At 39.4% G+C, this 26774-nt stretch overlaps 1 protein-coding gene across 1 annotated transcript in view; it reads left to right on the forward strand.

Moving 5' to 3' along the window:
* Window positions 1-26432, forward strand: part of LOC139687533 (glutamate-gated chloride channel-like) — a 49357-nt gene extending 22925 nt beyond the window's left edge. The window contains exons 3-9 of the mRNA XM_071584734.1: window positions 18877-18980; window positions 21043-21109; window positions 22031-22184; window positions 22292-22374; window positions 23348-23482; window positions 23636-24036; window positions 25414-26432. Coding sequence (XP_071440835.1) covers window positions 18877-18980; window positions 21043-21109; window positions 22031-22184; window positions 22292-22374; window positions 23348-23482; window positions 23636-24036; window positions 25414-25635 — 1166 coding nt within the window. The 3' untranslated portion in view covers window positions 25636-26432. The remainder of the gene's footprint in view (window positions 1-18876; window positions 18981-21042; window positions 21110-22030; window positions 22185-22291; window positions 22375-23347; window positions 23483-23635; window positions 24037-25413) is intronic.
* The last annotated feature ends 342 nt before the right edge of the window (window positions 26433-26774 follow it).

Consider the following 26774-nt stretch of genomic DNA (forward strand, 5'->3'; position numbering starts at 1 on the left):
TCCTTCACCGTTCAGAACGAAAGGAATCCGTCGAATGATAGAGATGGTATCATTTCATCAATAGATATGTCTCACTATATCCCAGGAAGGAGCCCCTTTCGCACCCTCATCCTCCCTCTCTCCCCACTGCGTGGGTGGTCGGTAGGCAATCGTTTGAAAACCGTTCTGAACGACGCATTTCTTTCTCACTGCGACGCTCGGGCAAGCGCGGGTTTACAAACGACTTCGCTTACGTTTACAGAGCGCAGTAATGAAACTCAGACGTTCCCGGCCTTGCGCGCATGGTGAGTTCGTTGGAATTAGAACGCGGATCTATTTTCCGAGTTAGTTTCCGTGAATTTTTGACCGAATAAAAAGACGGCCTTGGATTTGAACGTACAAAACCCAAGTGCATCGAGAGCTCTTCTGATATGAAACAAAGACGCGATGGGAAGCGAAAGCAATTGTGAAAGAGGGAAAAAAACAGGAACACCTCATCACACAACGAAGGAACACTTACAGCAGATGCTAATTATGCCGTGGGTTTTGTTTATTCCTCTTTACTATCAAGGTCAGAGCAGGGAAACGCGAGTGGCAAAATGACCATCATTGGTGAAGAGCGAGCTTTCTTAACGTCCGAGAGTAAATGTAACGAAATAATATTGTTGCTCGTGCAAAACGAATCGATTTTAATATCGACTTAAGGCAAACCAATTCAAACAATAAATTAAATCAAAGTAACTATGTATTCCACAAATAAAATTGATTATTCACAACCAAGGGTTTCGTCTCATTTCATCATGAGGAAATTCTGCGTAGTGACGTCTGGAACAGCTAATTTTATGAAAATCTTTTTCGTGGTGGGTATTAAACAAAGTAATGAAAATTGAATCTACTAAGTGAGATATAACCACTGTAATCACCCCAAATTTAGTTCGATATGAGAGAATAGAGCTCGCTTAATAAGCCCTACACGGTGTGTGAGATTCGCACATCAGGATAGGAGTTCGTTTCCCTCTGTGCCGCCTATGTGGTTTCTCAGGAAGATCTCTAGAACGCGAAAACAATTACACAGCTAAGATGAAGCTGAAGGTTCCCAGAGGCGTCATCCGGAATCGAATCAGACGATCCTCTTGTCTATAGACCAGCGATCTACCCACTAGACTACCTCATCCCCAAATATTTAATCCCATATGAAATGTGACACGAAGAAGTTCGTTAATTCCCTGGCGTGTGTTCTGGCACCCCTGTGATCGTCGCTGAAGCACGAGTGTGTCATGGATACGAGAAATGAGTTGAGCGGAAAGTGGAAAAATTTTTCCCATAGACGCGCTCGGCGGTCGCGGGCCTAGCGATGCTAATGAGGTGCTGAACGGGGACTTGGGCCAAGGCGGGGCGAGAGCGAAGATGAAAGGAAGGGCTTTGACCATTCACACGACGCCTTCCTTTCCGCCCGCAAGACTTTTTAAACCGCCCCGGTACCCGGGCCGCTGGCCTTTGATTCCCCCCCCATGCCATCAAAACCAATTAAATACCCCTGACTCCTAAATGAAATGTCCTCGTTCTCTCAACGGGGTGGTATAATGTTTTTGTGTCCACCTCTTGCGTGTAAAAGGAAAATCGGATGTACTTAAGCGAAGAACAGGTCTGGGGTTTTCATCTACATGGTATCACTAGGGTGTATAACTTAGGGTGATTCCATACCAGACTTGCAACTTCAAGATGAAGGGCTGCTTAAATTTTTGTTGCCACAGACATGTCAAATGATTCAAGCAAAAGGAACAGTTTTTACAACAGGTACAAGCATCTCGGTTTATGAGTGAATAACATTTCTTCATGGATGCCAAACCTGCTGGTAGTAAAATACTATCAAATAAGGATGAAATAATGTATGTTCTGGGCTACGTAGAAAGCTTTTGTATCTTTGCATGGCCGCTTGCAGTAATCCTTATCCATTATCGTTCGCTGGAAAATAAAGGTTTGTGAAGAAAAAAATATTAAAGCGAGAAAATTTTTCTGTACCTCACGGTTCGGCAAAGGTTCCTTAATTCGCTTTTCTGTCTGCTACAACTCATATAATGGAAGGAAAATTAGATGGGATAAGAACAAATGCAAGAAAAAGGGAAAAATACTTCGATTAAGTTAAGAAATGTGCGAGAATATTAAGCTAGGTAATTAATGAATTTAAATGGCATAGAGGAGATATCAGGGCTGTGCCTAACATTCTTCAAATTAAATACTGGCCATGAAAGGTCAGCAATATCAGGAAATCATCCAAGTAGCGGAATTGTTCGGAATCACACGATATTTTCGAGGATAGCAGGTTTTTAACCTTCGATAGGTTAAAAAAAAGTGGGTATGAAGGTCCTTCTGGGTGTAAATTTTAAAATATGAAAGTTAGAATTTAATTGATAGGTGTGCATTCTCCTTTCCAAGTTTTTAGTTCAGAAAAACATATTAGTAATTTAAAAAATCAGTAGTTCAATACTGTGTGTGGGAATTATAAAACATGGAAACCTCAAAGCCCGGAAAGATATTATTTTCCAAAATTTGCACCTGAAATTTTGAATTGTCCTCTCTAAGATTCAAATAGATGCAGTCAACTCATGCAGTTAGAAAAATTGCGCGGAGAGTGATTTCCATCTTTGAGGTTTTGTCTTTGAGATGGACCTGTAAATAAGGTGATCATTATACATTAATATTGCCATATTTCCGATTCTGACTGGTTTCCGCATCATGCAGATAACACCATTGTCAATTTTTGTGGTATTTCCAGATTAACAATCATTAAATACTGATACCTCGCTTATGTGATTTATAGAGGAGGATCCTGTCAATATTTATTTCTATTCATTTATAAAAATTATCTGCATGTATATATGGGTCTCATAAAATGTTTAACCTACTTTCCGGAGATTCAGGAAGTTGAAATTTGACACATTGGCAGCTCTTGCGTCAAATACGTTGCGAAACTGAGAGTGGGGACCCTAGAAAAAAGTACCTCCAGTAAAGGAAGCAATACCTCCTGTATTTATATAGATTCTATATAAATACTGAAACAGTAGTGTTTTGTGCATCTGGGATCTTTGGGATTTTCAATGTTGCGACAGGGTATGGAAAGTTGGGTGGGCAAGGTAGAGGGAAGGAGGGAATGTAGAGCATCATTTCAGACTGCTTGAATGGGACCAGTAAGCATGTTCAACTGAGAAATTCAAGCTGTGAGTGAGTATTGCGAAATATCAAGGTAGGAATGCTTAGTTCTGAAGAGAATCACTGCATTTCATAATAGTTGTTTGGGTTCATCACAAGCCTAATTCCGAACGATAATTACCAAGATATACCCTGAGAATGTTCTAAAACCTTCATATTAGTGGCTACGCAGGCAATGAATTGAACGATATGCGTGTGGAGTGAAATTTGTAATATTTGATTTGAGAGGCGGGAGAGGTCCGGGCAATCTTTGACCGGCCCCTGCACCATCGTCGCTGCGAGAGGAGTCCCTCGTCGCTTTCCCGCCTACGACCGCGGACCCAGGGGCTCCACGCGCTTTCTCACGCACCTTTTCGCCCGTCCTGTCCCTAATTATAAATCCCGTAATCCCCTCTCGGGCTTAATGCAATTCCTTCCTCAAGTCCACCACCTCTCTGCCAAGGCCGGCTTCGTTATGTCAACCCCCATTCCCCCATCTCCGCTCGCCTCACCCCTGCACGCCCCACGGGTATCCGCGAAAGAGGGTCCCCGTACGCCCAGCGGGCAAGCCACCAGGAGCAAACGCATCCCAAAAGATTCTCCCCTTCCCGCCCCATCCTCCCCCTCCTCCGCCCTCGTTGTCGACTGCATGGGTATTTTTGCGTCCTCGCGGACGTCGACCGTCAAACCGCGGTCGCCGCCATCATTGTCGCCAAGCATTTCCCCCTCCCCTCATCCCCTCACTTCCCCATTCAACTCGCTCGCGGCCATTATCCACTGAACGGATAAGTGTTGTAACGTCGTAAAATGGAGCGCGAGACTGCGGTAATTGGTGGACGCGAACAAGTTGAGGGTAGCTCGGCGTGTGGAAACACTCGGCCTCTCTGAAATTTGGTATCCCATTTCAATATTTATTTCTCCATATTTTTTGCAAACATCTCTTCACAATTTTGTTGATAATGTCGCTAAAGCACGAGCATTCCACGTACGCCTTAACCTACATTAGAAATAAAAACATAAAAGAGTTGAATGTTGACTCAAGGGGAATAATTGCATCCCCGAATTACATTGGTAGGCGAGACCATAATGGAGTGTTAAGATAAATATATTAATGGACAAACTCTAATTGGAGTTCTTTTACATTGCATAGTTCACGATCACATGGGTTGAAAACGACGCGCACCTAGGTCCACTCGAAGCTATGAAAAACAAATTTTTACTTCATAATTTTGCACTAAAATAAAGAAATACATTAGTGGCTCATGGGTGATCTTAAAACTCTTGCCAGAGGCCCATGTGGCTGCATACAGGACAATACGCCAACTTATTAGCAAGAGTTGAAAATGTAGTCTGACGTGTTGTTCCATCCCATTCCGTTGTAAAAGTCCTGTAACCTTCACTGTTAGGCAGGGGCGTATTAACCCCATTTGCCGCCCTACGCTATAGTCAATGTCTGCCGCCCCCTTAAGGAATTAATTTTCTAAATAATGCGAACCAAATTCAATGTGCCCACAAGGGCACATTGAATTTGTCCTCGCGCCTACCAATAGGCACTAGCGAAAAAAGGAATAGCGTGATCATTCGCAAGACAATGACTAATGTAAACACAGGATTCGCGCTCCTGGCGGCCTATGGTGGAATCTTTTTTCTAAAAAAGAAAACGCGCGGGATTTTGAATCAATATGTTCGCATTAAAAAAAATTGAAAAAACTGATGAAATAAAAATTCCGGGACTTGTGCCACCCCCTGGGAGCTGCCGCCCTCGCCATGGCGTAGTTGGTGTACTGGTAAATACGCCCCTGCGGTTGGTTCTCAAGTACAAGTTTTTGGTTGTATCACATTCCAAACCGGTATTTTGCAATTTGATCAGCCAAGTAGCACCCCCATAATTCTTGAAGGGACCCCAGTGCACACATTAATGTGTCGTTCTACAAAATCCAGTGGTTGTGATTTCTCTGAATGTCATAACCTTACAAGAAACTGCAATCGGCCCAAGAAAAGGCCTCTTTCTTCCTCGACGTGAAGCGGAGCGGTCCCCGCCCAAGGAGACGAGGGAGTCGGTGTTTTAACCTCCGCGGGGTTAGAGGATCACTTTGTTTATTCGGGGCAATGGTTAAGAATGCCCGCATTCCTACCGAGTCGCGGCGTTTATAAGACGTTGTCTTTGAGTGAAGTTGAACGCCTTTAACGAGTGCAATGGAGAAGACGGAGCGCACATCTCTCTCCCAAACGTCACCACCTCCAGCCTCCGTTCACGCGGCCACTCTGAGGAGGGGGCGGTGAAGGATGATGGTTGGGGGTGGAGTGAAAGAGAGAGGGAAGGATGGGAGTGGTCGGATGAGGGCGCGAGGGAGGGAGCTGACGTCGTGTTTAGCACCCTGGTTGACGGCGGCGAAGAGATTCGCACGGTAATCAGTGAGGGGCAGACTGGAGCGACTGCGTCTCCGGTCCATTCTCTCTCCCCTCCTTCTCCTCACTATCACCGCTGAGGAGGGCTTTGAGAGACTGTCTCGGGTGGTCAGGAGCGGGCGAAAATTCGGCACCCTCCCTTCCCTCGGTTCCGGCGTCATTCCGTGGTAATACGTCTCTTCATTTCATCTACATCCACACAATACCCCGCAAACCGCCGCAAGGGTATGTGGCGGGGGGTTTTAGGTCGCCATCCGAAAAATAGAATACAGCCACGTACGTTTCTCCGAGCCGTTTCCTCGCCTCTCCTGCCGCCAACAGCGCTGGGCGAGACGCGATTTCGTTTTCGCGGAAAATTTCGTGCTCAAGAATGGAGTGACCTGTTGCTCGGTCCTTAAAACTCAGAACTAACAGGAATGTGGGATATGTTTCGAAACTGGGCTTCCCCGCCCACTGTCTGAGTCTAGGCTTGCATGTAATTTTCTGAGCGAAGTTACCATGTATGGCAATAAGACCTTTTTGGGAAGCTGGAAGGAGGGCAGAGGGAAAGGATCTGGTTGGTCCCCCGACTCTGCGTTGATTCAACACGGTGTAAGTCAGTTTTTCAGGACCTCTTGTGTATCAGCAGATATTTTCCGGGCTGGCGGACGGAAAATGGTGTAATAATTATGGAACTCATCTCTTGCATTTTATTTATTTGTTAGAATTTGTAGATGCATAAATCAACTAACAAACTGACGTTTGTAATTGTATTTAACATTTTGAAATTTATCGGAAAACGAAGTAATTGCGATGATTGCAGACGAATCAGAGGCCGGCTGGTCGCAGCCCAATACTTTTTGAAGACTTGGTATGTGTGTAAAATGAGTCCCGTGCTTAACCACCAAAAACCAACCTACCAGTTGATGATTGTGACTAGAGAGAAACTAGGTACTGCCGTAATTACGTTCTTCGCAAATTGGAATTTCTATTGAAATTCGACCGTCCGAAACCATAGTGCTCTAGTATTCATCTTCTTGGGTGATAGAGAGGCAAGTGAGCAAGTGGTGTGGATGAAGAAAGAGAAATGAGACGTTGGGGTTGATTCATAGAAGGCAGATGGGGTTGTTGTGGGTGTGTGTGTGTGTGTGTATGTATGTATATATATATATATATATATATATATATATATATATATATATATATATATATATATATATCTTCGAAATGGAACGCTCTTCGGCGACGCACAAATATATAAAAACACGGATGTAGATTTTTAGAATATAGAGACACAAAGAAAGGACACTCACAATATGTTATTTGACGTTTCGACAGCTCGGCTGTCGTCTTAAGAATCTTCTTAAGACTGACTTCAGACTCTTCTAAAGGCTTCTAAAGACGACAGCCGAGCAGTCGAAACGTCAAATAACATATTGTGAGTGTCCTTTCTTTGTGTCTCTATATTCTTCAAGTCTACATCCGTGTTCTTATATATTTGTGCGTCGCCGAAGAGCGTTCCATTTCGAAGATATATATATATACAGAATTATATATATATATATAAAATAATATATATAATTATATATTATATATAATATAATATAATTATAATATATATATATATATATATAATATACATAATTATAATATAATTATATAATATATATATATATATATATATACAGAATTAGGCAAAATGAAGTACAAAGAATTGAACAATACATTGAGGCGGGCAACAAATAAACCAAAAGAAGCATGGTGGAAGACGCAGTGCGAGGATATGGAAAGTCTGCAGAGGAAGGGTGAAATCGGTGCGCTGTACAGCAAAGTTAAATCGTTATCGGGAAGTAAGAAAGGAAGAGCTATGCTAACAGTTAGAGATAAGGCGGGTAAGGTAATAGTTGACGCAGGAAAGATCCAAGAGAGATGGAAGGAGTATATAGAAGAACTGTATAGTAAAGAACTCAGACCAACAAAGTTAGACACTGAAAAAGAAAATGACGTAGAGGAAGACAGCTTAGGTCCAGGCATACTAGACAATGAGATAGAAAGGGCATTAAGGGAGATGAAACTAAATAAGGCCGTGGGGGTAGATAACATTCCCGTGGAACTTTTAAAATGCTTAGGAAAATGTGGGAGGAAGAGGCTATATGGGCTGATCCGTAGCATTTATGAGGAGGGAATCTGGCCGGAAGACTTTGTGAGATCAGTTTTAGTTCCTATTCCGAAAAAGGTAAAGGCCACGTCATGTGAGGACTATAGGACAATTAGTTTGATATCCCACGCAGCTAAAGTTGTTCTCAGGATCATAAACAAAAGGATAGAGAGTAGGGCAAATGATTACTTTGGGGATGATCAGTTTGGGTTTAGGAAGGGGAGAGGTACGCTTGATGCCATTGCAGTAATGAGATTATTAATCGAGAGGAATATAGAACACAACCAGGAGGTATTTGCCTGTTTCGTAGATTTCGAAAAAGCGTTTGATAGAGTGAATTGGGAAAAACTAATGAGTATTCTGCAGAAAATAGGAATAGATTGGAGAGAAAGGAGGCTAATCCGCAACCTGTACATGTCTCAGACTGCTCAGGTGCGGGTGGGAAACGGGGAGTCAGGATGGGCAGTGTTAGGAAGGGGTGTAAGGCAGGGTTGCCCATTATCACCGTTGCTGTTCAACCTGTATGCAGAGGAAATGATTAAAGAGGCATGGGAAGAACTGGAGGTAGGAATGAAAGTGGGCGGGGAATTCGTAAAATCAGTTAGGTTTGCTGATGACCAAGCTTTAGTTTGTCGGTCAGCCAAGGGGCTGCAAGCATTGCTGAGTGAATTGGAAATTCAGTGCGACAGGTATGGGATGAGAATCAATATTAATAAAACAAAGGTTATGCGATTTTCTAGAAAGAAAAAGGCCAAGCTTAACATTAAAATAGGAGGGCAAAAACTAGAACAGGTAGAACAGTTTACGTATATCGGTAGTGTTTTGGACCAACACGGTCAAAGTAGTAGGGACGTAAGGAGAAGAATTGCGCTAGGCAAAGAGGCTTTCACAAGGAGGAGGGAGTTGATGACAGGGACCTTGAGTAAGGATGTTAGGAAAAGACTCGTAAAAACTTTGATATGGAGCGTAGCTATGTACGGTGCGGAAACGTGGTCATTGAAGCAGGAGGATAGACGTAGATTGGAGGCTTTTGAAATGTGAGTGTGGAGAAGAATGGAAAAGGTGAAATGGACAGAGAAGAAAACAAATGAGGAAGTACTTGGTATGGTGGGCGAAGAGAGGGGTTTGTTGGGAGCAATCCTATGGCAGGAAAAGTGGATGAAGGGGGTGTTGACCGGCAGTGGGATGTTGAAGACTGTGATAGAGGGTAGAATGTTGGGCAAAAGAGGAAAGGGAAGGAACAGGATAGGGATGTTGGACAGGATGAAGGGAGGAAGAAAGTACTCAGAGATGAAGAGGGACCTGATATAGAGTAGGATGATGGATTTTGTGTTTTGTTAGGAGTAATAAAATATCTGTTTGGTAGTTAGTTGTGTCCATCCAAAAACCTACCTTAACCGGTAGATACCTTAAAAAAAAAAAAAATATATATATATATATATATATATATATATATATATATATATATATATATATTTATATATGCATAATGTAGAAAAGTTAGCACTAGTGGGCACAGACAGAAACACACAAAAAAGAAAAGAAACTCACTAGGTTTCGAATTTTTGGTGGTCCAAGCCACCTTTCTCAAGGAAGAAAAGATATATATATATAGTATATATATATATATATATATATATATATATATGTGTGTGTGTGTGTGTGTGTGTGTATGTGTGTGTGTGTTTGTGTGTGTGTGTATACAATAATGGGACGGCACAATAGAACACAAATAAAATAGTTACATTTAAAAGGACACTCACAAGGTAAAATGTTTGAGCTTTCGGCCTTCTCCGAGGCCTTCTTCACTTACTTGAGGGTCCCATTATTATGTTGCTCGTGTGAGTGTTTCCGTATAATCGATATTATATATATATATATATATATAAAATATATATATATAAAATATATAATATATATATAATATATATATATAAACACTGATATAGATTTTTTTAAACATCGAAACACAAAGAAAGCACGCTCATATGTAGTTTTGACGTTTCGACGGCACGGCCGTCATTATCAGAATGCCGTTCTCGGGGGACGAGAAGAAAGGATATGTGTGGAAAAGGGTGAGGGGAGGAGATGCAAGGGACGAATAGGAAACGGACAAGGGGTGGGAAGGTATATGTAGGCGGCTATTTGATGGATTCAGTAGGCTTAATTCAGCCCAGGAGGTTTAAATGACTGGAGCACCCAAATATGCGCCATCTCGCGGGTTCTCACCTCTATGATATTTGCAGGTTTATAAAGGGTTTCAATCACCGAAACAGAGAAGCAGTCATCGAAAGATTGATCGTGGGAAGCAGTGTGGATAAGAATGGGATAATTAAGGGAGATGGTAGATTTGGTGAAATAGCGGTGGTTATTCATGCGGAGAGAAAGGGTGCATTCACCCGCGTAGAAGGCAGGGTAGAAGTTACAGGAGAGGCGGTATATAATATTTTTGAGGTGCAGGTGGCGTCAGGTTGGGAATTGGTAGAAAGGTAAGTGGCGGGTCTTAGAAGATGGCGGACTTTGCAGCGTGGGCAGTTGCATGTTGCGGACAGGAGCGGAGAAGAGACAGGGGTGCCCGGAGGTGGTCTTGTTGACTTGAAGATGTCGTACAAGTTCGACGGGCGTTTAAACGTAACGGAGGGACGATGTGGGAATTAAAGTGATGTGGACTGACTATTATTGATAATTGGAAAGAGTTTACGGATTATATGTTTTATTTTGGGGGTTCCGGGGAAGAAAGTGATGATAAGGTTCGGGCATTTTGAGCCGTTTGGTTTGGAGAGGAGTGTATTGGGTTGACGGTTTGAGAACTCACGGTTCAGTAGTTTTTCAGGGAACCCGCATTTCCTGAGAGAGTCATGTAGCTGATCCATATATTTCTGTTGTGAGGGGATGTTGTTGGAGACTTGGAGGCTACGAACTGAGAGTGAGAAAGAGATGGAGCATTTTGTATGTGATGGGTGGCAGCTATTGAAATGAAGGTATTGTTTGTTGGTTGTTGGTCTGTTTAATGTAGACTGAGGTGTTGAATATATTGTTCTGGAGGTGAATGTTGATATCTAGGAAAGTAATATTAGAATCAGATATGGATGAAGAGAAAGATACTGAGATGGAGGAGTTGTGAGAGGAAATGATGGAGGGTGAAGTTTCGCGTCCGTGGGACCAAAGGAAGAAAATGTCGTCAATGTAACGGGCCCAGAAGAGTGGTCTAAGGACTTTTTGATGGAGAAAGATATGCTCAAGTTTACCCATAAAAAGACTGGCGTATGCATGAGCCATACGCGTGTCCATTGAATTAGGTTCAGCACCAAACATGCAACATCAAAAATTAAGCTTTTCTTTATTTTTAGCTGGAATAAATATGTAAAACTATTCAAGTTACGTAGATAATGATAATTACAATTACATACGCTACCGTATCTAAGCTCGGAACGCTTCTCTACAAATTAGAGACGAACTACTTGCAACAAGAAGGACAATAAACTAAGATTAAATGAAATAATGATAACATGCAAGGTTACTTAGAATGATAAAAGAAAAATCCCTCCTCAGCAGGGTCGGATGATATTATTCTGATCCCTTATTATTCGTGGGGAAAATGATATCTTACACCTATCGATTCTACACAACTTTACGTGCCTGGGCTGATCAAGGAGAATCTGTGACAGGATTAACGCCATTGAGGAAACTCCTAGTCCTCATGTAAACCTTCTGGCGTGAGATACGTGTATCAGCACACCGACCTTTCATTCGTCGGTGACGAATTACGAAAACGATTGATTGAACGTTGTTCCTGTGTATTGTAGGTTTTCAAGTAAAGCGGCCATCTTTACTCTGTTGTCGTGCCGTATTGTTGCGTTATGGAATCGTGCTGCCAACTCTCGACCATTCTAGAAACACCACCAGTGCGAACTGAAAGAACGGCGACCCCGCCACTGACCCCGAAGATATTTTTGCGTGTCCACTTGCCCTTGACGCTCAAGAAACAAAAAGTGAAACGGTGGCGCGAAATGTTTGAGGGCGCCACACTATCGTCCATGGCTGGAGGAGTGACCACGAGGGGAACAAACCATGATTAAAAAAAACACCGCGCGACGGAATACCACGCGCATCGCGTCCCTTCGAAATTGCTCAAGTCATTCTAAGTGAGCTAACTCGCGCCGCGGGGGTGACAGGGGGTGGGTGGGGGATGGGGAAAGCGGTTGGCGCGACATGGCTTGCATTGCAACGACTCCGGGGGTGATTCAACTCTTTCTCCCCCCAGTCGGGATATGGCGGGGCCAAGGTCCGGTTCACCGCACACTGTGTGGCCGACTGTTACGGTGGGTCTTTTCGCAAATTACGAGAATGACCATAAGGAGTTTTTTTCCAATTGGATAAAATATGGAAAGTCGTAACCCTATCTTTAAATATAATAAATAATTCAGAAAAACAGTGAGTTTCATATCGAGTATATGAAAATCCCATCTCACACTATGGTACCTATATCTTTTGTTCCCAGAAGAGTATTTACAGCCTACTCGTTCGCTTTGTACGTTAAATAGTTCTTGTCATTTTCATTAGGGAGAGTGATCCGCAGTTGAGGCCAATAAGGACGGGGATGGAATTTAGGAAGAATCTGTAGATTTTAGAGCGCGGATTAAAGGTAGATAGAAACGTGTTCTTAGCGTTATCCTGCTCATAACGAAATACTACAAGGTGTCGCACAGTTTAACGGGTAGAGTACTGAGTCCCCTGGGTGTAGGATGCCTTTACTCCAGTCACCTCATTAATCCGATCCCATTTTTGGTCGTTTGTTCATTCTCTTGAGGATAGCTCAATAAAGTACATTAACATCTTACGTGACCAAATAACGGACATCACGTGAGAAATATTTCAAAACAACATGCATTACAGAAATACAATTATGTAAAATTCGATCCTGATAAGTCATGGGTTTATTTTCTTGCTCAAAAGATTAATCATTTTCATCGTAAATACTATTTTTTGTATCGGAAGTGTGACTGGATTGGCGATATTCCGCTCTATAGAATGGCATTTTTCGAAAGATGTCGGAGAAGATAAAGCCGACGGTCCTTTGACTTAGGACACTTTTTTTATCACTTGAAAATGTTCACCTTTCGGTAGAAGCTTAATCTGCCAAATTTTAATTGAACCACTTTGCATAGTGATAAGATCAAAATCTTCAGTTTATCCAAGAATCCATCATTTTTTTAACCTTTCCATGATCTCTTGCGTTACATATACGTCATCACATAGCTTTTTTCAGCTATATTAGTCTCCTGTCTACATCTGTAACGTAATATATCGTTGCTATATTAATCTTCTTGCTATATTCAGCTGGCTTCATTAATAGTTAGATAGTGTGATTTCATTGAGTTGTAGTAGTATTGAGGGGAGGCGACCGACAGCTGAGGTCATTTGCGCCATAGGTGGAGAAAAACCCGGCGTCGGTATTAGCCTACTCTTTACGAAAGGCGCCATGAGGTCCGCAGCTTAACGTCCCATCCAACAGACGGCGTACTCACTCAAAGTGTCCTCCACAAAGCACCTCAAGTAGGGATCGAGATACCTCTAAAAAATATTCAACACCGCCGGGATTCTAACCCGGACCCTCTAGGTGGGAAGCCAATACGTTAGCTTCTCCCGCACCATCTCGATCCCCGTGATTTAATGGAGATAGTGACAAAACAGTCATGACAAGTTGTGCTTAAAATGTGAATCCTCACTGTCGGGTTCAATCTGTGTGTGGGCGGCATGAGTGATACGTCACATAAAAATCTTCTCTTTCTTAGACAGAAACACCATGTCGTTCCGTTCCGACGTAAAAAATATCAGGCAATAATTAGTCCGCTCTTCGTTCTTAACAGAAAATTTTCTTTGTGCGGAGGAAATGGCGTCATGGAGGTTGATGACGTCATCGTTATGTCACAGCCGTGTAAAGTTTTATTTGCCGACTGTATTCCTTTAGGTCAACCTATCTTCAGAGTCTTTATCGTGTGGCACAACATGAGTGAGAGGGAGGGCGGAGAGGATAGGAATGCGGAGGGCGGCTGAGAATAGATTACGCGGCCAAAAGAATAGTAAAGCACTCTTAGAGTGCAAGTACGTGCATGCATACGCACGTACGTGTGCACAAAGTCGAGCATGAGGAGAAGACGAGGGAGGGGAGGGGAGGGTGCAGGGACGGCATTCCCCAGCTGAATGCTTGTTGTCGGCGGCGCGGGGGAAGGGGGGAAAGAGGAGAACTAGGTATGCGTGTTGCGGTATGCACAGGATACGCACTTTCGTTCGTGCCGCGAGAGTAGAAATTCTGGAAGACGCTGTATAAAGATCATTGACTTTCGCATGAATATTTTTGGTCGAACAATTCTTCCTGAGCCCATGGAATTCCGTTGGATCACGGTATGGTTGGTGCCGTAAAGTTGCAAAAAAAAATTTTTAAAGCGAAAAGCTTATCTTTACACCCTTTTTACATACTATGAAGTTCCCCACGATTGCATTAGTGTTCCAATAGTCATTACGTTTTGTCATTTAGTAGAAGTATTTAGTTACTGCACTTACTTTTTGCTAATGATCACGTGTTTCTCAAACATTTCAGTAAACGTTAAAGGCTTCGACTTCTTTAGCTCGTCGTTCCCCGCAGCTGATTTCGTGATTTCTTGAAACGATACTTAATAAAGGCGATCGGAAATGTTTATAGTCAAAGAGGTGTCCGTCAGAAGAATTTATAAATCTCTGGCATCGGTTATGAAATAGATCAAGGCAGGGTGAAAGTATTCCAGGGTAAAAATGTACATGTTTTCATCCCTGGTACCAAAAATTCCAGAATTTCGGTGCAGAACGAACGACCCTGAATGGAGGAGATGAGTTGGAGAAAGAGTGGGTACTGGAAAAGAATTGAGTATTCAGAGAGATATTAATTTTTTGCTCCAATCCTGCGTGGGCGTTACACTAACTTTTAATGAAAACATTATAATTAATACCGATATTTTACTATTGGTGTCATCTTGCACATTATTAAAAAGTACAAGACCAACGTGTACATATGGAATTTTAATCTCCCATGCGTATATTTCATGGTTTTACTTGGTGTAATATGTCAGGGTATATTAATACGCGCACCTTAAGCAATTTATTTGTGTATCATTAACAATCGGGAAGGTCTTTTTCTTCTAGTACGTATTTCCTCTGTATACAGAGATTTTTTTTGGTACAACGAGATACATTTCCCAATTGCTCTAGTAGTAAGCGTTATTTATTGGACCATTCCTTACATTTATAAATGTGTATCATCCCCCTATCCCATGCAAAATAGAAAGGAACGGTGAACATCCATAACGATTTATAAGTCAAGGTTCTCTGAGTACTATTGGAATCTGACCTTTACCCGATAAACTATGAGATGTTGCCTTTGGAATCCCCTTCCAGGCCTCCGAACCACTGACCCAGGCGATTAAACTAAGTGACCAAGAGAGAGCCGTCAATAAAATTTGCTTAAGGCAAAGGTTGTTCCTTTGGTGTTTCGCCGATTTTGAGTGATGTTAATTTTTTTTAGTTTCATTTGAGAACTTTACTGAGAAAATAGAGCGAAAGATAGGATGGAAAATGATTCTCGTCCCATGTTAATTTTTTACAATGTGATTTTTCAGAAAAGGTTGAAGTTGTCTCCATATATCGATCGAATTATCAGCAAGCTCTTCACTGTAGCTTCGGACCAGGTTTAAGTGTCAATAAAGCATGTGGTACTGATTGCCATTTAGGGTATAACGTATCTGTTCAACCCCTCGAAATTCGTTCGAGAGGTCGGAACAGGTACGTTAATGTCGTACACTGATTTGTTGCTCTCTGTTCAGGGAACGCAGATATATATTCTAAAAGTAACGGATGTCACGAGAGAACATAGTGTCGAAGTTTATTTATGAATGGAATCTAAAGTTGCGGATTTTTTCTCAACCGCTGCAGTTGCGTATTAAATATTTCCAGCCGTTCATAAAATTATTTCGTCCTGAAATCTTAAAAAAATAAATTAATGATTAATATTTGATAACATTGATTATTTTCAATCGACAAAGTTCGAATAAATCAAAACAACATATTTAACTGATGATTAATTTGTTTGAGAACTAATCTTGGTCAGGAAATTCATCTTTTGGTAAGAGGAAAAAAAGCATAAAAGAGTTATATGGTCGTACTATATACGTATTTCCCTTTGGTCCCAGCTGACAACTTCGTCTCCGCCCAGCAAGCTGTGAATTTAAAATATCCCTATTTCAAGTGGCACACGCACGTAAACGAGCCGTAAACAAGCAATTGTCATTTACTGCCTAGAAATATTTTCATAAGGACCACCGTTAATGCTTGGAAACATACTTATTTCATATTGATTTAGCTCTTATTTGTTTACATTTTTGTTGGGGTAAGGATAATTGAGGTGGTCTCCCGTTTCCTTCCTCAATGATGTTTTATAACATGGCAACATCACTCTATTGGTCCCACCACCGGGGTCAGACGCCTTTTGCAGCAGCCTCAACAGAAGAAGAGACGCGCCTGAATTCTACCCTTAGACCTATCTCTCGGTGATGAATAAGCCTAACAGGATCAATTACCATTTTTTCCCGTCATAACAGCTCAAGGGGTCATCAGAACGCACAAGCCCATCACCACGCCAAGATTGTAGTCGGTGGGGAGAATTGTGATTGCTGAGTGCTGATTGAATTTGAGATACTTCAGCGTATATGATCATTTCCAAGCGTGAACAGGTTCAACGAGCTTCATAATGATTCCCACCGCTATAGGGAGGATGATGCGAATCCACTAAACGTTGGAAGTGGAAGGGTGTTCTATCAATCACTGGACTAATCGATCCGTCAATCAAGTTCGATTTCAGCGTCAAATAATATGAGGGTAATTCAATAAATAAATCGAAAACGTCAGCAAGACAAACGCAGGAGCTGTTACGAATATTTCATTGGGAACGCTTGGAAAGCCCACCGTACTGTCCCACCTCAGCTCCCGGTGATTTTCATCTTTTTGGACTCATAAAAAATCATTTGGGTGGTCGACGGTTTGCTGCCGGCCATCAAGGAATTTGAAACTGATGGGATGAGTGACTGTTCAGGGTGAATGTGCAAAAAAGTGAAGTAAATTTCAGGAAGTTACTTTGATTATTATTGCCACTATCCAGTTTTGTGAGTTAGTTATTGACTTAACCTCGTATTGCTCTTGTAGAGGAAGAAAATCGCTAGTTAGAAGTTGTCATAGAAACTACTTATTAAACAAATGTACGTGCTAATCTGCCTGTGTTTGCACAATTTTGCTCGGGTTCAACAACGACGTGTTTATTTCAACCATTAATTGTTTAAGCAACCCTCGAAATGGAATATTTGGCATTTAATTGAAGGATGGGATCGGACTGACGCTAGCTGTTTTCGAGCCTCAGGGACCACAGCTGGTTTGTCTCGTCATCAAGATCTTAATATAGACCCTTTAATATAAATAATGATGTGGCAACATGGTTTTAATTTCATATTTTTTTCTGTGTGGAAATGGTCACTTAATCGAGACGCAACTAATCGGCTTCTCGCAGCCAACTAATGAGGACCCAGAGAATGTTTCTCCGGACAGCGCCGAGTTCCTTCCCCCGCACCCTCCCCTGGAGTGGGTGGCGGGTTGGTAAAGCGAGCGTAAAAAGCCCAGATTAGGAGAGTAGCATAATGAGGAATCTTTTTTCGGCTGGTTTTCTGTGCCAGGCTATTGTGCCGGCGGCGTGGGCGAAAGGCGCCAACCAGCTCCCTCGTCCAGTGCCGCTATCGCCGTCCCGCGCCGAGACAAAACGGAATCTTCTTGCACCGTAGCCAAAAACTTTTGATGAAAGCGGTCACTAATTGGAGAGCGTTAGGTGGCTTACTCCCAAGGATCGAGGTTCGATCTTTTGGCTTCCTATGATATGCAATAACCCATAGGATGGTGCGTAATGACGATATATCGATACCAGGTGGACATTTTTTTATTTTGAACAGGTCGTTTTGGATGATTTCAAACAGTCGGAATATGTAGTGTCAATAAGTATTGTTGATAAGGGGAAATAGCCAATTTGGCTATGTGGATGATAGTTTCCATATGGTATTATTGACAATATATTTGTAGTTAGGTATACGCAAAGCGTACAATATGAACGATATTAATAGCGTGTTTACGCATTTAAGGTCGTTCCGGTGATATATTGGATGCACGCATAAAAGAGTGTCCATTAACCTTTTATGTTTATGTACTGTACCTGTGGATTTGACCGAAGAGCCAATATATGGACGATACTTTTGATGTTCGATGTGGACAACAAGACCAATATTACGATATAGACGATCTTGTCGATATTAATAGATATATAGAAAGATAAATCGTTATTAATACAAGTATAGAATAATTTAGAAAGTTCAATTTAAAGTGAAATTCAAGATCCAAAAACCTTAAATATTGCTCTTTTAAAAATAACAACCATCAGATTTTTAAAACTACATTGCATTCACCGGGTACCAATTCACCAAGAAAAAAGGGAAATGTGTTCGCAGTTTGGAATCGATCAAATAAATAAGAGAATTATACGTAATCACGTAAACCCCGGCTGTTCCAAGCTGGGGTTAACGTGATTGTAAATACTCTTATGCATCTCCTTTCACTTAATTATGCAACCTGTAACCAATACACAAATCTGAAATTTGCGCGGCTCGCGGTCTTGAAAATTTGGAGGATATTTTCCATTTTAATGATAACTTATTAAACTCCCGAGTACAATATCTTCGGGTCCAAGAAAATTAGACTTTAAAAGTCATTTTCTCGCCTTTTTCGCGTTTCATCTAATTAATTTTGCTACGACACTCATGTGCCATTTTCTTTTCCTAAGCAAGTGAATGCATAAAAGGCATATCCGAACATGAAAGGCTTAAGCATTGCGGGAAATTCAAAAAACCGACTAAACTGCAGTCGTTTATTTGCATTATTTTAAAACGATGGCATTGCTCCTGTGCCTTGAAGCCTGTTGTCATTGCTGATGCAAATTTTCTGTGTGCTCCCTTCACTGTTGTTCGCCTCCATAAATTTTCGACCACTGCCTAATCGCCCATTTATACGTGACCTCACGAACTCATTCTTTTTATCTCCAGATGTGACACTCTTTGACCAACCACAAAAAGTCACGGGCGACCCAGTCATTGTGAAGGTCAATGCATTCATCCGATCCGTTGGTCAAATTGATGACCGTAATAAGGTAAGTACCCACTCCGTCTTCTCCTCCGTTTAAACTCATTATTAGCTAATGTCGAGTAAAATTTTGAATATTTTCGAAAACCCGATGCTAAAACGTTATTCAGTGAATGAATGATCTTAACTACGTATATTTTTTCAGGTGATTTAAATATATTTTATTTCTACGTGATTGTATTTGTCCCGAAATACGTGCTTTATGTTGCACGGTGATGTTTACTCGATTGTTTCTTTCATAAGGGTTTTTTGTTCGAATATTTTTTGCGTTAAGGTTGAAATACATGTCTTTTATTTGCAGTAAAACATTAAAACTATTGTTATATTCAAACAAGCGATGGGCATGATACTTTTCCGCGGTTTTTATTTCCACAAATCCGGCGAGGTAGAAAGGGAGGTAGAATGTTTTGGAGCCAAAAAATGACTAATTGTAATATTTAGTGTCGTGTTAGGTAGGCATCAGGAATCTAACCACTTGGTCCACCAAAGTCTACCATGGTATCCTCCTATCTGGCTGTGGCATATGCCAACCTCATAGTAACATCACGCTGGTTTGAACGCAATGAAACCTGATGTTTGCAAGAGACTCCGGATGTGGAGGATTTCTCACGAAAATGACAATAGTAATAATCGCATCATTATTGCCAAGGTATAATTCATGAGATAATATATGTACAAACACAAAGAAGATGAGTGGAACATGCATGCCTTTTATTTGGCTTGTAGTAATGTTGGATTTTGGATCAGGAAATGAAAAGAGGTATTACACCCATACCATATATCATAATTCACTTTTATTTGGTTCTTCGGAAAAGGTTACGCTGATCAATTCTGTTCATCAAAAAAATTAATTGTTGGCCCATTTTTATGTACCATAGTAAAATGCCAATAAAAGTAATTTATATTGATATAATAATGTAATTATCACGCATTTTATCCAATTGATTTAACTTAATTTAGGATGTGCTCATTGAGAGTAAGTATTCCCAGGGTCACAATGAGTGCCTGTGTCACCTACATACGACAAATATGAAAGAAGTGCATAACATTTTTGGAATATAACATGGGTGTTCAAACAAAATTCATTCAATTGGGAGAAAATTCATATTGAGTTTGATGTTTGATTTCAAATGGGCAACATTTTAGCTTATTATTGCACAGCTTATCATGGGTGTGCTATTTAAGTTTTGCCATGGACTCCACAATCTAGTCGTAATTTTTAAAGGAGTGATGTATGGCAATGAGTTAACACTTGATTTGATAATTCCCAGTGCTGAGAATCCATGCCATTTTTGAATCATTCCTCTTATATTTTTGAATTGAATTGATTGATTTGGATCCCTTTAATTGAATCCTGACATATTCTTGTCATTGTAATAAGTACCTTGTTATCAGGTTTCTACTAGGCTGAAGCATGATACTTAGACTGACACCCATGAATGAGGAGGGGACTCATTCTCACACAGCATAAAGAGTCATAAATTTTCAAAAATATGCTTCGAATAAATATTCAGTATTCAGGAATGGATTGCTACTGGGTTATAAGCATTTTAAAATTCATCATTGAACTGGAGCCAGTGTAAAGCTGTGGCCTATTTATTACAGACACGCTCATTAACCACTGGAATAGTGGTTATACTCAAGTGGTTATACTCAAATCTTCAGTAGCTGTACTTTTCAATATGTCCAGTTTACTGTTTCCCATCCTTTTATCATGGTTCCTATTTAATATATTTTTATATTAATTTAACTAGAAAAATGTTAGACTTAAATAATAATGAAATCAAACATAAGTTGCACCCATGCTCCTCATGTTAATGAGACTAAACAAAAATTAATTTGCATGGTTTACCTCTTTGAGTTGTTATCAGCTGGATGATTGTTGGCAGTAGACAGAAAATTCTCACATCAGCTGTTAGTACCTCATATCAATGTTATTATATGTGCATAAAGATGTAGATAGATATATTCATATAGACCATATAAAAAAGACAATAGCTAAGTTACGTCACAGCTTCAAACTAGTGAGTGTTGAAATTCTAAGTTCATATTTCAAATTTATTTTCCAGGAATATAGAGTTTCCATGACACTGAGGCAGAATTGGAATGACAAGAGGTTGAAATTCAGTCCACATGGTGAGTGTCTCAGCATGTTGAATTTCTTTAAAGTGAAGATTTAAATGCCTTATTCTATATGATGATCAAAATTGAACCTGGTGTACTTAGCTAAGGCAAGCATTCAGGAATTCAGACGAAACTATTTTATGTAGTGAGGGAAGAAAATGGATTGAGGGTAAAACTTAACTTCAAATAAAAATTTTAAGGTAACAAAGTCAACCTTGTCACATTAAAATAAATATTGTCATGGAAATAGAAGTAAATGAAGTAGGGGGTATTATTTGATTGGGCATTTTAGATAACTTCATATACGGTTGATAGTATTTGGAATTTAACTTAGGGTATTTATTCTGGCTTATTTCCCTGAGGTGTATTATTAGAAAGAAAAAAGCACCTGGGGGTTATCATAGAAAGAGTGAATGGCAATGATGAAAAATACCTATTAGTAAAAGATCACCCAATGTTTCATATTCCTTCAAATCAAAAAAGTCAGTAGCTACATATTTTTACGCAAAATACTCATTTTATGTAGCCATCCTCTACCCCCTGCATGTTTAATCCCAGAGCCATCATTTCAATTCGAGTATTATTCAAGAAAATATTAAACAAAAGACAAAATGATCTTTCTGCTGAAGCACTTAGGCAGTCCTGATCTAATGCATTGAAGAGGAATCAGTTAATATTTACAATAAATCTAGAATGCATAGGTATGCTCTTATTTATTTTACCATTTATTTACCATTATTATAGTTTCATCTATTTCATTTCAGTTTTTTAAATGTATGTATTACCATTGCATTTCAATATGATTTCGCCCAATAATATGGAAATGGAAAATGAAATGATCGGAGGAAAGTGTTGAGGTTTTCTTCAGAAATTTAATTAGGTGGAGATACCCATTGTTAATTTGTATTCTTTAAGCACTTCCTAATTTTACAGATGATCTGAAGTACATTCTCCTAACAAGTGATGAAGACATTTGGTCCCCTGACTTGTTCTTCTCGAACGAAAAGGAAGGGCATATCCATGAACTGCTCCACCGCAACTCACTAGTCAGAATATCACCTGAGGGTGATGTGCTCTACAGTACCAGGTGTGTGGTTTCCAGGGTTTGTTAGTGGCACATTTTGTGAAATAATGAGGCATACTAAAAAGGTTCTCTAATCATGCTAACAAGAATGTTCAATTTCCTTTCAAAAGGGTCTCCTTGAAACTCTCCTGCCCAATGGATTTAACCAACTTCCCCATGGACAAGCAGACATGCTTCATTAGGATGGCTAGTTGTAAGTATTTGCACTGAGTGCAAATTTGCGTGCATCTGAGTCCAGAATTTTAATGAGAAATTTGTAGCTAAAGGTAATGGCTGAATATTCAAGCAATAAAGGAGTTTTAAAAGAATTAAATTTAAAAACAATGCTAAATAATTTTGCAATTTATTTTACCAAGGAATGATTAGAATTTGAAATCATTTTTAATAAAATTATGAAAGGTAATAACAGACATTTTCCAATGAAAGATACATTTTGATTTCTGTGCCATTTTGTAAATGAAAATAGTTATTTTTCTTAAATACAGCTAAGTTTATTATAGTTATTATTTTTAATCATTATGTGACATATTTAGACAAAATATTTGACAGTACTTTAACTGATGAACTTTTAAGAGAAAGTATTTTTTGAAAACAGTCATAAAATGTTAGTCTAATAGTTCTCAGGAACTCACTGCTATGATACTCTTGAGAAGACTTTGATTTCGGAAAATATGACTTATGGAATGAACAAAATTTGAAATATTGGTGTTAGTTTCCCAGTTCTTTATGTTGGCTGATTTTTTGTAATTTAGGTGATCCATTATGTGGTTAAAAAAATGGTTTTGTAATTGATGAAATATTTGAAATGTTTATGGTTGAATGTTATCAGATTTTATCGTACAATTGACCCACCATTAAGACAAAAACAAAATAGAAATTAATGTTTTCAAAGACATTTTAAAATTGATTCAAATATGGAGTCCACTTACACTCTAGTAGTGGACAATAAAAGCCTGTAATACAAAAAATAATAGATTTTAGTTGTCCTTAGCAATCTTTTTTCATATGTAAAACATCTTTTCACCAGAGCTCGTATACATTTTGAATCTATTATAGACCTCAAAGTAAGGAACTTGTGAAATTATGGGCTGTGAGTTTGATGGGGCCCTCCATATCAATCAATCAAACATGAAGGAAATAAAGATGTATTTATATTTTGCTTCCAGATGCCTATACTACAAATGACCTCATATTCTTGTGGAAAGATGATGATCCAGTTCAGTCTGTTGTGGACCTTGACATGAGTCCTTTTGTCATGCAAGGCTTTGGCATTGACTACTGCAACTCCAAGACAAGCACAGGTAAAGTAATCAATCATCCAAAATTATTTTTCTTCACTGGCAGATGTGTTTGTTTCACTTCAGATGATAGGTGACCCCATCTTTTTTAAATAAATAATCTATTTTATATTTTTGTGACATATTAATCATTTTAATGATGAATTTGTGTTCCAGGTGAATACAGTTGCTTGAGAACAGAATTCTTATTCAAGCGTTTGGTCCACAATTATATTCTCCACCTGTACTTGCCACTTGGACTCCTTGTGGCTTCCTCCTGGGCACCATTCTGGTTGGACTTCTATGGAGAGGATGGTGCTCCTGTGTTAGGTGTGGTGGGACGCTGTCTGATTGCCCTCCTCTGCCTGCTTGCCACGATCATAGAGGCAGCCCGTGTCTCAACTTATGCACCACCCTCCTCTGGAGATGCCCGCGCTATTGATAGTTGGACGACTTGGTGCCAGACATTCGTGGCCTTGGTCCTCTTGGAGGTAATCATTGTCGCTGTTATTGACCGCTGGCGACGTGAACGTCATCGCAATGCTGCCGCAGCAGAAGGTGCTGGACGCTCTCCAACGGTATGTACATCTCAGGAAAATGCACCATACCACCATTATAGCCTCTCAATTATTAATCTTAATCCTTTAATTAATTTTGATGTCCAGTTTAATGAACATGAAAACCCTCCTGGTTATTTCCTGCTTAATAAATGTATACCAATTTTAACTAGTAGTATTTTTATAAGTTTTTTTATATGAGACTGCCACATCTTTTCAGAGCGTTTTAAAATGTGTAACAATAACAAGTTTAGTCACCTTTAAGTACAGGTGAGTTTAACCTGATGGATAATGTCATCAAAATGGTCATCATTTCCATTGGCCTTTATTCACATATTCTGTGTAAATGCTGCACAGTGATGTATGTTTTCAAACTCACAAATGATTTGATCTTTTGAAACATTATGATTATGATGGGTGTTTAATGCTTGACATGATCCATGAGTGACCTATGCACAGGGGTGGGATTGAGTTCACTTTTCCAAATGAGAAAAATGAATCCATCTTATTACATTTTATATGGTATATTTATTGCTGCAGAAAATATATTCTGACTTATGAGGTAAATTAGTGGTTGACTTGAAAGACTCATTAAAATGAGGATTATTTTAAATGTGCCATCCAAGTTTATTAAGAATCCTGCCAAAAATGTTTAAAATGGGTGAAGACTTTTTACCTTAGGTTGAGCTTAATCTTTGAAAAGAATCATTCATCATGCTACTCTCTTGATTAGTCATTAAGTGATAATGAAAAAGATTATTAGGTGATAAAAATTTCATTTTTTTACATGCTCTATCAAGACTTTTAAAAGATAAATAAACATTTACTCTTCATTGTGGAGCTTACGCCAGGTTTTGTAGTGTTCATTTAACTGAAAATTAACTTGAAACTCCAGCATATTTTAGCCAGGCCAAAACTCAGTTTATGACCACTAGTTAAGTTCAAATTCAACTGTTAAACAGCTCCGTAACTGAAAGGCTATGTTAGTATGGTTACAATATTCAAATTTAATAATTAGCAAGTTTATTTGTTTATAAAATTGGATTTTTTGGTTATCTCTGGGTTAAGTTGGCATTTACATAAATTAATGATTGGATTTAACATTTCATCAGTAACCTGGGCCTCAAGCACAGCCATAAACAATGTCTTTTTAAATTCTCTTTTACCTTTCTGTTCTTTGTTGTTGTTGATGCATATGTTATGATAAAGTAATCTTTTCAATTTTACATGAATTAAAATGATAAACTTCTGATTGTGTCTGCTGTAGCCCATTAAGTGACTGATTGTTTCCCTTGATGTAATTGGTTCCACAAATGTCTAATCACTGTAACATGAGAGGTGGTGCAGAAAGTGTAGTATATTGTGGATTGGAATACAAATCTCTCTCTCTTTTTCCAGAGTGCTGATGGTGGGGAGGCAGGAGAGGCCAAGGGTGGTCCACAGCCAAACCTACTGAAGAAGTGGTTGATGGGTTGGCCAACTGCTGGACAGCGAATAGATGTGATCTGTCGCATCATTTTCCCAGTGGTCTTCATAATATTCAACATAACTTATTGGTCCACCTATGCCGATTACATGGGGCTTCGTTCACTCTCATCAATCAAGAAAATTCCATATTAAACATTGCAATCAGAGATGAAGGGAGAAAAACACAAAAGCTAAAGTATATTGCTTGAAGTTTTAAGAGTACAGATTCACCACCATTGGTCTCTTATCACTTCTAAGAACATGTTTAAACTGCCTATGATACAAATTTGTTGCCAAAACAAGCAGTGGCAAGTAATTTGAAGAGATTTTAAAATCATCTTCTTTCAAAATAAAATTAGAATTTCTTTTTTTTGTCAAGTTTAACTCAATCTTCAAGTGTAAGTGTGAAATAGAGAAAAGTAAGTGACTGCACAGATTATTCTGTGTTCCTCAATAAATTTTGCCTGTAAGTAGTTAGTCAAATTTGAGAAAATGTATCTGATGTGAAACTGTTTTCCTAATATTTAAGAAATGTCTGTTGTGTAGACAATACCTTAAGTGAATTTGAGTTTAGTTAGTTAGGTGTTGATGAATGCTTTTAATGGTCCACTTCATGATAAACAATTACACAAACATGGAATAATATTTAAGAGACTTTGCATTTTTTATACTTTAAAAATTCATTTTTCATAATTTTGGATGAAATTGTAAATTTTTACCAGGTGGAGTGTAGAAATTAGTTTATCAAGAATAGTTTAATGAAGTATAAGGGGGCATAGTGCATATAAAACATATGCTCAATTCTACTACTCTTCACTGTTGCTGAGAGAATACAATTGCACTCTAAAAAAGGATTTGGAAGATGTACAACTTTCATTCATACATTCATTCATGGTTAAATTAGGAATTAGTCCAAATTGTTCATATCTATTTCTTTCTTCATCTGTAAATAAAAAGATGTCTCAATATGAATAAAAGTTATTTACAAAGTTGAATCTATCATTTCTAAATGGCACACTCTAAATCCAACTTGGCTGAATGAGAATGAGGGAACATTGGAAAGAATTAATGAGAGTACTATGTTCCATAGTTTTAAGAGATGATGTATGTTATTTCAGATGAGTCTACGTGTAATTGGCCTCAGAAAAGTTACTCTGTGGCAAAATTAGACTCAGAAGAATAATCAATTTCCCTCAATTGAATGTGGAAATCATTTTTCATTCCGATACTCTATCTCAATCTAATACTGAGGCAATTTTAGGTAAGTATCAACTGGTTGTTTATCTTTGTAG

This window comes from Hetaerina americana, unplaced genomic scaffold (genome assembly GCF_022747635.1).
Source record: "Hetaerina americana unplaced genomic scaffold, ioHetAmer1.1.p SCAF_2, whole genome shotgun sequence".
Lineage (NCBI taxonomy): Eukaryota > Metazoa > Arthropoda > Insecta > Odonata > Calopterygidae > Hetaerina > Hetaerina americana.